This window comes from Salvia miltiorrhiza, chromosome 3 (genome assembly GCF_028751815.1).
Source record: "Salvia miltiorrhiza cultivar Shanhuang (shh) chromosome 3, IMPLAD_Smil_shh, whole genome shotgun sequence".
Lineage (NCBI taxonomy): Eukaryota > Viridiplantae > Streptophyta > Magnoliopsida > Lamiales > Lamiaceae > Salvia > Salvia miltiorrhiza.
In genome coordinates this window covers 38875312-38888892 of record NC_080389.1, presented here as the reverse complement: position 1 = coordinate 38888892, position 13581 = coordinate 38875312, and the positions used below count along the sequence as shown (strand labels likewise).

Sequence of the window (13581 nt, the reverse complement as noted above, 5' to 3'; positions counted from 1 at the left end):
TTCCTCAATTCTCATTCATTCTTATTTATTTATACATTTCTAATCAATTTTTACATTTAAAAACTATTAAATAATCATATAAATTTATAGATAAATTCTATACTATTAAATAATCGTATAAAACTATTAGATAAAATCTGTACTATTAAATAATTGTATAAAACTATTAGATAAATCCAACATATCTATTTAATTGTTTGCAATCGAAGTAAAAATTTGGTTTTTGATTTCAGCTTCAAGCCTTCAACCATATGTTTAATCAAAATTACGGCGGATATTACGTGTAATGCTGAAGGTTTTTTTTTATTCAATACGATATTTTCTTAGAGCAGTCTCTGGCTGTCGACCATCACTATTATTGTCAAGGAAAACATAATCTATATTTTAAAGTATAAGACATATAAGTCTATCACATACTAATCTTCTCGACTATTAAATATTTGAAGTATTAAAACCAATGCAAATCAACCATGGCCTGAAATTCTCGAGCCTGAAAAGACTAGTATTACATAATTATGTTGTGGAGGTGGAATTTTTATTCTTAATATTGTTAGTGGATTTTAGCTCATAACTATTGACTATTGTATAATGTGAAATAAAGAAATAAATTAAATAGAATAAGAAAAACGGAACAACAAGATGTCGTTGTAGTATAGTGGTAAGTATTCCCGCCTGTCACGCGGGTGACCCGGGTTCGATCCCCGGCAACGGCGTTTAAGATTTTTAATTTCCTTTTATTGTTTTTCTTTTTGAGGGAGAAAATAATTGAATTTCATTATGGAAGATTCTGAAAAATGACCAATGCAGACGCGTCTTTTGCTAATTAAGCATCTTATCTCTCACCTTCTTTATCTTTTTGAGGGAGAAAATATTTGAATTTGATTTTGGAAGATTCTGGAAAGAGCAATGGAGACGCGTCTTTTACTATTTAAGCATCTTGTTTCTGACCTTTAAATTGATTACTTAAAACTAAATAAAGAAGGCCAAGGAGGAACAATTGGGATCCCTTTAATTAGTTCTTTTACTATTTAAGCATCTTATTTCTGACCTTTAAATTGCTTAATTAATCCTAAATAATTTAACAATTGCTGACCAATTAAAAGAGCTAGAATTAAATGTCAACAGAGGCGGCTGGGATCATTTTATTTTTTTGGCACGGAAGTTTCTTCGTTCAAGTTATTATAAGCAGGTATGGAATGATGAGTACTGAAATAGCATTGTAGAGAGAGATGTCGAAAGTGAAGGTGCTAGGATTCTGGTATAGCCCCTTTGTGACAAGAGTGAAAATGGCCCTAAAAATGAAAGGTGTGGAATTCGAATACATTGAAGAAAATAGCAGAAGCAAGTCCCATCTTCTTCTGCAATCCAATCCAATTCACAAAAAAGTGCCAGTTTTGTTGCACGATGGGAAGCCCATAGTTGAAACGATGATCATTCTTGAATACATCGACCAAACTTGGGAAGGTCCATCCATTCTGCCTCGCGATCCTTATCAAAGAGCCATGGCTCGTTTCTGGGTCAACTTCATCGATGAAAAGGTTCCTCTAATTTCCATACATATAATTATCATCTATGTCTTCATTTATGGTAGGCCTTTAGCAACCCAAAATTTCACATGAATTCATATATATACAGCTTGTCGGAAATTTTTGTAATATTCCATTTATTTTTATTTTGTATTATTAACTAACTAAAAATCTACGGCATAATTAGTATAATCTTCATACTCTTGACTATGGTTGAAGCTTGAAAAATGTGGATATAACTTGCTGAAGTATAAAGTTGAAAATAATCTAAATATAAAAATAACAAAATGTTGAGGACAGAGGAGTTTGAAGATGTCAACGCCTTATGAGAAGGATGAGATCATTACATGCGTCAGCATTTGCATAATAAATTCATTTGAAATAATAAGTTAAAGCAATTATATAATATTACTACATTGTGGACTCTCATTCTCCACCTATAGTTCACATGAAAACTTGGTTAAAACTACAACTATGTAATAGTTTACCTATTTTATATATTATTGAAGAGTTTAAAATTATTTAAGGTCACTAACTTAGAGCGATTTGTAAAAGTAGGTCAATATTTTTCGGATTTGCAAAAATAGACCAATAATTTTAAATTTCGACATTCTTGAGCCACATTTGAATCCAATCACATTATTTGGGCCACATTTTGACCAAAAAATGTGGCCTATAAATGCTGAATTGGGCCGAAATGTGGCCCAAAAATACTAAAAATTAAAACAATTAGCTTATTTTTGCAAGTTCGAAATATATTGGCCTATTTTTGCAAACCGCTATAAAATAGTGTACTTAAATAATTTTAAACTCTATTATTGAAATTCATGAAGTTTTTAAGAGCATTGCACGTGCAATTAGCCGATAAATAATGAAAAATTGACATTTGTTTTTGGCAGTGTATGAATACAATGTTGAAAGCATGTTGGCGCACAGGAGAGGAGCAAGTGAAGTTCAAGGAGGAAGCAATAGAAGCACTCCAATTCCTAGAAAATGAAATAAAGGGCAAAAAATATTTTGGAGGAGAAGAAATTGGCGTGGTAGATCATGCCGCTAATTTCATTGCCTTTTGGTATCCCATTGTTTCATCAGGATTCCAACTCATGACTGAGGAAAAATTTCCTAATATGTGTAGATGGGCTCGTGACTATTGCAACGATAGCTTTGTTAAGGAAAATCTACCGCCTAGAAGTGATATGGTATCCAAATTTATGCGTGGATAGATTTATGTTGAGATCCTACTTGCATAAATTATATTTGATGTATTATTTATAGTCTAATTTTGTATTCGATCACAAACATTAATTCAATGTATTTGCTTAAACTGATGGTGGATTAGATATAGAGCCGATTTCTTGAGTCAATGACATGATTATTGTTGATTCCGAGCGATGTTTGATTTTTTAGAATATAAATTGTTTGTTGGTTTGCATTTTTTTTATCAAGAAAAATTCATTAATTTAGACTGGTACCAGAGGTACCAAAATGTCGTCCTTTACACAACAAAGATAGGCAGATCGTTAGAGCACCAAGAAGAGAAGCTATATCTCCTTATTTAAAATCCTAAAGAATTTGTTCCAGCACCATATTCTTGTTTTTACCTCCATAACAGTGCTTTTGATGTCCCAGGCCTTTCCTTCTGCTTTCGTTCCGCTGCTTGCACAGTATCCAGTTGGTACAAACCCAGAGCGCCTTTAAGAACTTTCCAATCCCTCTGTCCAAATTTGCAAACATGTTGAAGTGTGTATCTACATATTGAGGGCGAACCAAACAGATCCCCAGCCACTTTTGAATCTCATCCCACACCACTTAGATCTTCGGACATAGCAAGAAAAAATGGTTTGTCGTCTCCTTTTGATGAATACACGCATTGCACTTGAGCTCTTCTTCTCCCAACGGGACGTTCCTCTTCCTCAAGTTGTCACATGTTGATAATCTATTTCTCAAGATTCTCCATGTTGTCACAATTGCTTTTTGGGGAGCAGGTGTATCCCATACCCTCGCAAGCGTCTCCTTGTTTATGATTGACATTGTGGTCTCATTTCTGGTTGCCTTGATATACGCTGATTTCGTAGAGTACTGGCCATCCGGAGATGCAATCCATGTCCATCCATCAGCACATCCTGCATTTGGAGCAAAGTTAGAGATGATAGACAATAACTCATTAGCCGCCTCGGACACCCTATCAAAGAACTCCCGTCTCCACTTCAAATCCCACACCCAGCTCCCATTAACCCACTTCCCCGATTCACCGATAAAAACATCCTTATTAGCACTTAGCTGGAACAATCTAGGAAAGACGAACTTAAGAGGTTTCATCCGCACCCATCTATGTGCCTAGAATTTAGTATCCTGACCATTCCCAATCTTACGCCTAATGTTATCCATAAACCAATATTCAGACGCACCCCCACACATGGACATGATTTTTGACCACCATCCTACTCTAGACCTTCTTTGCCCCGAGAAACTTAGCCCCTCCTCCCCCCACTCAATTTCTCCATATATCGATCTAACAATTCTAGCCCACAACAACCCTAATGTTGGTTTGCATTTATGTTGTTGTTGATTCAGTTTCTTCTGTCAATAATTTTAGATCATTGCAATTTAATTCTTACCTTTGTACTTTGTTATAAATTAAATTCAGTTTTTGATTATTTTCAATAATGTCTCATTTTTTGTTATTTTTTATACAAATTGAAAGATTGGGACATCATCGAAACACTTAGAAAAAATTAAATTTAATTTGCTACAAGGTCCAAATGTTGGGATTAACTTGCAATAATATATTTTACTCCTTTAGTTATAAGATAATATTCCATTTGTTCCCGTAATAATAATGTTCTAATTATTATATTGAGACGTCCCACTATTAATGTTTCATACCCTTTTTAGTAAAATAAAAATCATTTAATTTAAAATTTTATAAATAGTTGGTCCAACTCACCATTGATTGTAGAGTCTGTAGGATTTTTTTGAACTTTGAAAGTCTGGGGGGTATTCAATCCAGACTTTTAAAAGTCTTTAAAAATTCTAGAGGTATTCAATATGAATTTTAAAAAGTCTTAAAAAAAATTTTAGGTATCCAAAAATCTGTGAAATTTAAAACTCTATAGATTTTGATGGATTCTCCTTCAAAAATATAAAGAGAAAAATCTCATCTCATCACACGAGATTTATGTGGATTCTTTCACCTCTCTTCTGTCCAGCGCTCGCTCGAGATCAACGAGTGCTGGTGCTTTGAGCATCAAGCATCTCAACGGTTGCTAGGCTCCAGCTCTGGTTCCATCGGTCGCTTAGCACCGGCCAACGCTAGGTTGCTCTGGTTCCAGCGGTAGCTGGGCTCCAACCGTCGCTGGGTTGCTGTCTTCCTAATTCCTATCAAGTCGATGAAAATTCATGAAAATCAATTAGAGAAAGTCAGCCAAACTCTACATAGAGTCAATGGATTTCCTAAATTCACGAAAATCCATAGACTTTTTAAAGTCTAAAAATTTCAACAGAATTCCAAACCAATACATAATTAATCCTTAAATATTTTTTTCCACCAACTCACTTTATCACTAACTAAATTTATCTTAATCTTCGTGCCTAAAAATAATAATACATTACTAATGGAAGATAGGAAGTACTCCCTCCGTCTCACTCTAATAGGCTCGTGAAAGTGTTGTTTTGTATGGATAAGATGTTGTGCACAATGTTATAGAGATACACTCGTGCACATAGAGTAAAAACAGCAGAATAAAAACAAAAACTCAAGATATAAATTTTCTACAAGTTATAATGTATAACTTGTAGAGGCCCTATGGCAAAAATTTTACTAAACGAGAATGACTTACAAACTATGTTCAATAACTCCAACAACTCGTTTTCTTTTATGGGACGTCCCATTAGAATAGGCTTGTTTTTCATTTTGAGTAAAAAAAAAATATACTCCCTTCGTCCACGATATCGTTTCCACTTTTGTTATTTTGGTCCGTCCATAATATTATTTTCACTTCCATTTATAGCAATAGGGTCCACATAACACTTTATTTTCCTATACACATTTATAGTGGGACCCAAACTCCACTCACACCAATACCCACTATTAACATCTACTATCCACTATTTTCTTAAAAACCTGTGCCGTCCACAAAGTGCAAACGATATCGTGGACGGAGGGAGTACTTAATTAGTGTGGACTATACCACTTTCTTCTTAAAAGTAATAAAAAAAAATCCGTGCTAAAAAAAATGAGAGTATTAGAGTGGGAAGAGGGAATATAACATTACAAAATCCTTTTGTCTCTCTTCAGAAATAAACAAGACTTGTAAAAATGACTTGTGTGAAAAAACATTGAGGTCCCATAAGCCATGCTCACCTTTTATACCCACTCGTAGGTCAAAGGGAACAAGGAGCACACTGAATTGGTACTAGAATAAGTCTATGCAATCTTAGTGTCGCAGCCCGATATAGCCAGTGATAGCATATACCAAGTATCGTACGACTAATAAAAGAAATAGTGAAAGAAATAGAAATACATCTTGTTTTAGCGGAAGCATTTGAAAACTATACTCATTTTAAAGAAGGATTTCAAGACCAAAATATTTTCTTACTTGGATAAAACATAAATAAGCAATTACAGACTTAGCAAAGGTTTGCAAAGTATTTTCCCTTATGGGATATTACAGGCATAAGCAAATTGAATAAAAGAGTTTCATCAGAGTTTTGCAGCGATATACGTTACTATATGTGTGAAGACATATAGCAGGGAGTTCAAATTCTTATAGACTCAAAGCTTATAAAGATAAGTGTGAGACATAGGAAGACACGACCAACTGACAATTCCAAAAGCCTTCACCCATCCTCGCGCCCAGTCAGACCTGCACATTTAGAAATACATGCAGGGCTGAGTACCAAAAAGCACTCAGTGGGCTCATGCCGGAAATAATTGAAATGTTGCTCTTAGAGCTATATGTCAATCTTGCCCTTTTCAATGTATCAACAGGATTTAGTGAGATTAAAAACACCTGTTCATGTTTTTCTGTCATAAACTCATTTGCATCATCATAATAATATCATTAGTCTGCAGACAATATATTCAGGGTATGTGCCAACTATGAGAACTCATATATCATATACTCCCTCCGTCCGCCAAAATTATGTAAAATTGCTTGGGCACGGGATTTAATAAAATTGGTGATGATTTTGATGTAGTGGAGAAAGGGTCCCACCACTTTATGAAATGTATGGTTGAGATTGAATTTTGAGTGGGTTTTTTGTAAATAAAGAGTGTTAGTAAGGATAAAATATTAAAGAGGATGGTGGGACCATTTCCATAAAAGGAAAGTGACATAATCTTGGCGGAGCAGAGCTGAGCTGAGCAGAGCTAAACCAACAGAGCAGAGCAGAGCTGAGCTGAGCAAAGCAGAGCTGAGCTAGCAGAGCAGAGCAGAGCTAAACCAACAGAGTAGAGCATAGCAGAGCTAAACCAACAGAGCAGAGCAGAGCTTAGCAGAGCTGAGCTGAGCTGAGCAGAGCTAAACCAACAGAGCAGAGCAGAGCTGAGCTGAGCAAAGCAGAGCTGAGCTAGCAGAGCTAAACCAACATAGTAGAGCATAGCAGAGCTAAACCAACAGAGCAGAGCAGAGCTTAGCAGAGCAGAGCTGAGCTGAGCATAGCAGAGCTGAGCTAGCAGAGCAGAGCTTCGCTAGCAGAGCAGAGCTAAGCAGAGCAGAGCTGAGCTAGCAGAGCAGAGCTAAGCTGGCAGAGCAGAGCTGAGCTAACATAGCAGAGCTGAGCTGACAGAAAAATGCAGTAGAAGTTTTATAATTTAAAAAGGTAGTAAACGAAGTCCAAATGACTTGAAATTTTACAAGCATGTTCACGACACCTCTGTCTACCCACCATAAAATTTTCAAGATTTTTGGACATGGAAAACCTTGTCGACTCAGCAGTACAGAAGCTTAGTGAAAATTTCTCAAATCGTTGAAAAACCAAAGCTGAGATAATCAAAGTCTACTTCACATACCCTCATAGATCTATAATTTCCACCACTATATTCATGCTTTTTTCATACCAAGAACTCATCATGCTTCAATTGTATGCATACTTATTCATCTTATACATACATATACACATATAATAAGATGAGAATTATGAGCTTACTTCCAATCAAAATTAACGAAGGTGGAGTAGAGGATGATGCTTGGTACTTTCTTAAAGCTTGAGCTGGAGATGAACACTTTTGGGAACCTTAATCTTTTGCTATATTTGGTGAGACAAGAAGAGAAAAAGAGTGAGGCTACATGAAGGGAGCTGCTGGCCGAACTTAAGAGGAGGAGGAAAGAGAGAAACATGCTTAGAGTGAGAGGTGATGGGATGGTGTGGTCTCATCACAATAAATGCTAAATCTTCATGAGATTGCGATGGTTAGGAGGCTGAAGAGTGAGAAGAGAGAAGAAGAGAAGAGAGAGAGGTCGTGAGTTGAGGGGGGGAAAAGGGAGGAGAGAGAGAGAACATGGCTTGTGAGAGCATGGATTGGGGAAGCTTGTTGGCTAGTTAGAGTTAGGTCTAGGGAGGGTTACTATGCATGCATGTGTGCTTCATGTAAGGGGAAAGAAGAGAAGAGAACGAGAGGGGGGAGATAGGCGGAAGAGAGAGAGAGAGAGAGAGAGAGAGAGAGAGAGATATATATATATATATATATATATATATATATATATACGCTTGAATAATTTTATCTCTTATTTTGTGTGTGGGAATATATATCTCATGAAGATATATTTATTCATGTGTGAGGAAAATTTATCTCAATTATGATATTACTAATATCATAATAACAATGCATCAATAAATCATATGTGAATATTCTACTAAGTAAAATATTTATATCACATAGACATTTCAATAAAAATATAGGGCGAAGATAGGTTTCTCAATAATAGAATTTATAAGACCCGAGAAAATAATATCGCCTCCTATTAAACTCTCAAAATTTTTTATCTCATTTATTCGCCCACGTGCATAATTACTCTAGCTACTATTTAATAACTTAATTTAAGTTCGAGCTAGGGCACAAATAGCTTCTCAAAATACGGGGTGTTACACTTAGGGGGTGTATTCGTTGTGGATTTCCACAGACTTTAAAAAGTCCATGGAATTTAAATTCCATGGAATTCACATAGATTCCAGATGACTTTCAAAGAATTCGTGGTTGGATTTCACCCTAATTTTCACTGATTTTCGAAGATTTTACGGGATAATTTTGTAATTGAATTCCATGAAACCAACGCCCGCGGAGTCCCAGCACCGCTGGAAACCCAGCGACCGCTGAGTTCCAGCGAGCGCTGGAAACCCAGCGACCGCTGGGTTCCAGCAGGCACACCACACATGCACAACTTCATCTCTCTCTCGATCTCTTTTTTATTTTTATTTTTTCTCACCGACACAGCACACCACACACGCACAACTTCATCTCTCTCTCGATCTCCCGCCGTCGCCTAAGATCGACGAAGGTCCGGCGCGAGACGCCGCCGTCTGCCTCCACGCCGGCTTCTTTCCCCCTTCCCTTCTCTGTCTCGCTGACCACATGCGCACGCCTTTCTCCCTGCCTCCTCTGTCTCCGGCGTGAGCCGCCGCAGCCGCTGCCTCGCCCAGAGTCGCCTTCCGGAATCGCCGTTGGTCGTAGGCACCGGGCTTAGCCTCGAGTATTCCCAGACCCATCATTGGAAACTCAGAAAGTGAAATATATAAACAATTTTTTGCTGAGTGAAATCTGGGTGTAAACTCAGAAAGTGAAATAAAGAGAGTTTAAGATTTCTTACCTCTGCACTTTAGAATTTTTGGCTGAGTGAAGTATGTAAACAATTTTGAGCTGATAATTTTGGTGGAAGTTGATGAAAATTCTTGCAGCGAGTTGGAGAGGTCTTGCATAGGGTTGAAGGATTTTGCTGTTGAAGGGGATGGTGGAAAGTGGAGAGTTGGAGGATTCTTGCGCGCTGACTTTCTCAACGAGTGCTGAGTTCCAGCGCTCGCTGGCTTCTTGGCCGCGGGCGCTGGAACTCAGCGCTCGCTTAAAATTTCATGGATTTCAATTCTCGTGGTTCTTGGCCGGATTTCGTCGTGTGTATTTTTTGGATGAAATCCATGAAAGTCATCCCGGATTTTAAGTCAATGGAATAACGAATACACCTAGATTTGTATGGATTTTAAAAAGTCTGAAACGAATACACCCAGATTTATATGGACTTTTAAAAGTCTACGAATACACCCAGATTTCTGCAGACTTTTTAAAGTCTGGAACGAATACACCCAGACTTTTAAAATCCATAGAAATCCATCAAATTCTACAACGAATACACCCCCTTAGTCTTTAAGTGATTCCAGCATCCTTGTTAAATGAGAAAATAACTAATAGTTTGAAGATTATAACTGAAAAACACGAAAGATAAAAGAGAGAATAAGAAGTTCATATCTCATAGTTTGTTGTTGAGAATTAGTGTGGAAAACTTCTTACTTAATTTTTCGTAGAGTCCGATCCGTCTATTTGAGACAGTTGTGAGGATAGTTTATAATTAGATTCCCACTTATAAAATACTTAAATGTGTCTATATTATATAGGAATCCAAATCTAAATTATATCACAATGGGAATCAAAGTCTTATCCTAAAACCGAAAGAAGATTAGGGGTCAGAAATAGAAACTCTCTATGTCCCATCATAAATGCTTTGTTTCTTGTGAGCACACTTTTATTTAAAAAAAGTTAATTACATTATTAAGTTGTGTGGTGTAAAGTTGAACACTTAATGTAGACTCTAAAGATTCTCATTTTTTGAAATTAATTTTTTTTTATATTTAAAGTGAAACATGACATTTAAAATGAGACAACCTAAAATAAGACACTTGAAATGAGACAAAAAGAGTAATTGATTTGATTCGATGAGTGCGCATCAAAATTAGATGGTTGCTCGCAATAAACCGTAGTACCCATCCTGTTCTTGTATATATGTTATTTATATAATATTATGTTAAGTTATACTCCCTTCGTCATATTACAAATGTCTCACTTTCCATAATGGGGCGTCTCATTACAAATGTTTCATTCCTTTTTTGGCAATATAGTCTTTCTATATACCTAATATTTAAATAATTTTCACCAACTCACTTTATCTACTTTTTACACATTTCTTAATCTTTGTGCCCAAAAGTAATGGGATAGAGGGAGTATATTATAAATTGAAAGGGCATAAAGTAACTTTTTGTATTGTAATGTAATTTTATTTTTATTTTTTTAGGATAAAAGGAAATTAATTTCAAATCTCAATGGATAATATTCGTAAGTCAGGATGGGTGATTCGACTTGCAGATCATTATATCATCAAACACAACAATAAGCAGCTCGATTAGCCTCTTGCCGAACATGAAAAAAAATCTAAAACAATCTTCTTCTTAGCTTGCACAAAGGCGCCGTAAAGCTCATCAGAAAGCGAGTCCATACCATTGTGCTCATCATGAAGAACATGCACCGCCTCGAATCAGTATACGCCACAATCGGCGGTCCAAGGTCATGCTCAAGACAAAAGCCAACACCCCAAAGCAAGGCATGCAGCTTCCCCATCAAGGTCGTTTCAGTATGACCAATTTGACGAGCTACATCAGCCTTCACAGTGCACTCAGAATCTCTAATGATAAATCCAACACTATTTTTTTGGCCACCTTCATGAATGGAGACATCCACGTCCAAGCGGAGCACCCCTCAGCGAGGGGGAACCCACCAGCGATCGCCCTCGCGAGGAAAGAGACGTTGTTGGGCTGTCGTGCGGGTCCTAGTGATAAACGTGCATTTTGGCCTTTTGGTGTATTATATTTGATGTTAAGTTATGAGGATTTTGTATGTTTGATGATTTATTAGCTTATATATTGGTTTATTGTCGAGAACTTGTTACTTTCTTGTTGTTTGAGCGAATTATTAGGAATATGGAACCTTAGTTTGGCAAAATGATCCAATTGAAGTTGAAGTTAATCTCGATACGAGTTCGAGAGCGCAACCGGATTGAAAATCGGACATCAGATAAGGGAGAACAGGTCAAAACAAAATCGTTGCGCAAAGTTGTTAGGCATGGCCGCGGCCTCGAGCATTTCTGTGACGAATGCGGGCTGGTCGTGCGGCTGCGTCTCGAGCCACGTGTTGGCTCAATTTTGCGCGTTTTTTTTTTTGAAGCTATTTTTTGACCCTACACGATTTTGACCTATATTTTGAGACCTAGGGCATATAAATACTCACCAGAAACATATTGAAAACACCTTTTATCATATTCTTTTTTGCTGGGAGCTAGAGAGACAGACGGAGAAGACCTAAAGAGCAAGCTCTGAAGATTCACCAATTTTCTTACGGTTTTTTTGTTTAATGTTCATTTATTATATTTTTCTTCTAGTTCATATGCTTATGTGTGGCTCGAACAATTTTATCCTAGAGTTTAGGAAGTAAACAAATTTAGATTTTTGACTTTGACTATCCATTTATTCAAGATTTATTTTTCCTTTTTTATGTTCTTGTGCCTGTTGATTGCTTGATCACCAATTTTGCATAATGATAGGTTTTAATTTGATATCGAAAAATGATAATTATTATCTGAACTACGAACATAAAACATACTCCCTCTGTCCCACGAATCTTGACACGTTTGGTTTAATTTCGGCACGAAAATTAAGGAGTTGTAGATTAGTGTTTTAAGTGTGTAGTTAATAAAGTATAAAAGTGATTAAGTATGAGAGAGAATGTAATAAAAGTGATAAAGTAGGAGAGAGAAGATAATAAAAGTGTTAAAGTAGAAGATGGAATGTAATAATTATTACCTTATTTAGAAATGTGTCAAGTTTCGTGGGACGGCCCAAAAAGGTATATGTGTCAAGATTCGTGGGATGGAGGAGTACTTGTCAATATTAGTAAGAGAACTGCGATGGTAAGAAATTTGTGAATTGAAAGCACTTTCGAACTGCATAAATCCCTCGGAGTTTGGACTGTTTTCAAGGCTTTGATAATAATCTTGCGATGGTAAGAAATTTTGAGAGTTTAATAAAAAAAATTATGATTGAGATCAATAGAAAAAGGGAGAAAGATGGAAAATTTGAAAGTGAAATTGATGTTATTTGAAGAAAAAATGAGAGAATTGTATTGTGTGTTTAACTATGACAATATTGATGTCTATTTATAGATAATAAAGAATAAAGAATTTGATATTTTTATAGTAATATATAAAAAATATATTAATATCAAAAAAATTTAATCCACTAATCAAAAAATGACATATGGCATTATTATTTCTTAAAATCTAATATATTAATAAAAGTATAACATGTGGCATTATTTATAATTTAATATACCATACAAATTTAATTAAAAAGATTTAATTAATATAATGAAGTAAATAAATAAAGAAAAAAAATAAAAAATAATAAAATAATAAAAAATAAATAAAAAGACAAACAAAAAGCGAGGTTGGGATTAGGGGTGTAATCGAACCGAGCCCAACCGAATAGTGGTGTGCTCAAGTTTGGTTTGTTTAGTATCGAATTGAATCCCGAACGTTACTTACCGAATACTTTGAGGCTCACGAGCTTAATCGAGCCTATACGAACTTTCTAAATTTATATTTATATTCAAAATATTGATTATTTTATTTTAAAAATAAATTATTTTATTCAAAATAATAAATATATTAATTATTTTCTTATAACGAGCAAAATTAATTAGAGATTTAATACAATTATTATTAATTTTAGTGAATAAATATAAGTTATACTAGTATTTACTAATAATTTATATTTTACAAGCTGAATCACTTGACGAACATATTCACGAGTTAACGAGCCGAATACTACTAAACTCAAGTTTGGTTTGTTTATTTATAGAACTTCTTTAAATGAACTTGAACGAGCTTTTTTCGAAGCGAGCTTCGAATAGTTCGCGAGCGGCTTGGTTTGTTTACTGCCGTAGTTGGGATCGATTATATCTCCACCGACGGTCTCTTTGCTTCTCGTGTTAAACATTTATCTTTTCTTTTCTTTTTTT

The 13581-nt window shown here is 35.6% G+C and overlaps 2 protein-coding genes and 1 non-coding gene across 3 annotated transcripts; 2 read left to right on the top strand and 1 right to left on the bottom strand.

Annotated features, from left to right (window-relative positions):
- Positions 1 to 641: 641 nt before the first annotated feature.
- On the top strand, positions 642 to 713 carry TRNAD-GUC (transfer RNA aspartic acid (anticodon GUC)). The gene has a single exon. It is a non-coding gene; the product is annotated as a tRNA-Asp (tRNA).
- Positions 714 to 1089: 376 nt separating this feature from the next.
- Positions 1090 to 2961, top strand: LOC131016622 (probable glutathione S-transferase). The gene is made up of 2 exons (XM_057945330.1): positions 1090 to 1538; positions 2426 to 2961. The coding sequence occupies exons 1-2, from the start codon at positions 1230 to 1232 to the stop codon at positions 2747 to 2749; spliced, it is 633 nt and encodes a 210-aa protein (XP_057801313.1). The 5' UTR covers positions 1090 to 1229; the 3' UTR covers positions 2750 to 2961.
- Positions 2962 to 3335: 374 nt separating this feature from the next.
- LOC131018781 (uncharacterized) lies at positions 3336 to 3845 on the bottom strand. The gene has a single exon (XM_057947487.1). The coding sequence runs from the start codon at positions 3843 to 3845 to the stop codon at positions 3336 to 3338; it is 510 nt and encodes a 169-aa protein (XP_057803470.1).
- Between the last annotated feature and the right edge of the window lie 9736 nt (positions 3846 to 13581).

Coding starts and splice junctions, on each gene's coding strand:
- LOC131016622 (XM_057945330.1), top strand. CDS start 1,230: ATGTCGAAAGTGAAGGTGCTAGGATTCTGGTATAGCCCCTTTGTGACA. Junction 1,539..2,425: donor TCAACTTCATCGATGAAAAG/GTTCCTCTAATT, acceptor TGTTTTTGGCAG/TGTATGAATACAATGTTGAA.
- LOC131018781 (XM_057947487.1), bottom strand. CDS start 3,845: ATGAAACCTCTTAAGTTCGTCTTTCCTAGATTGTTCCAGCTAAGTGCT.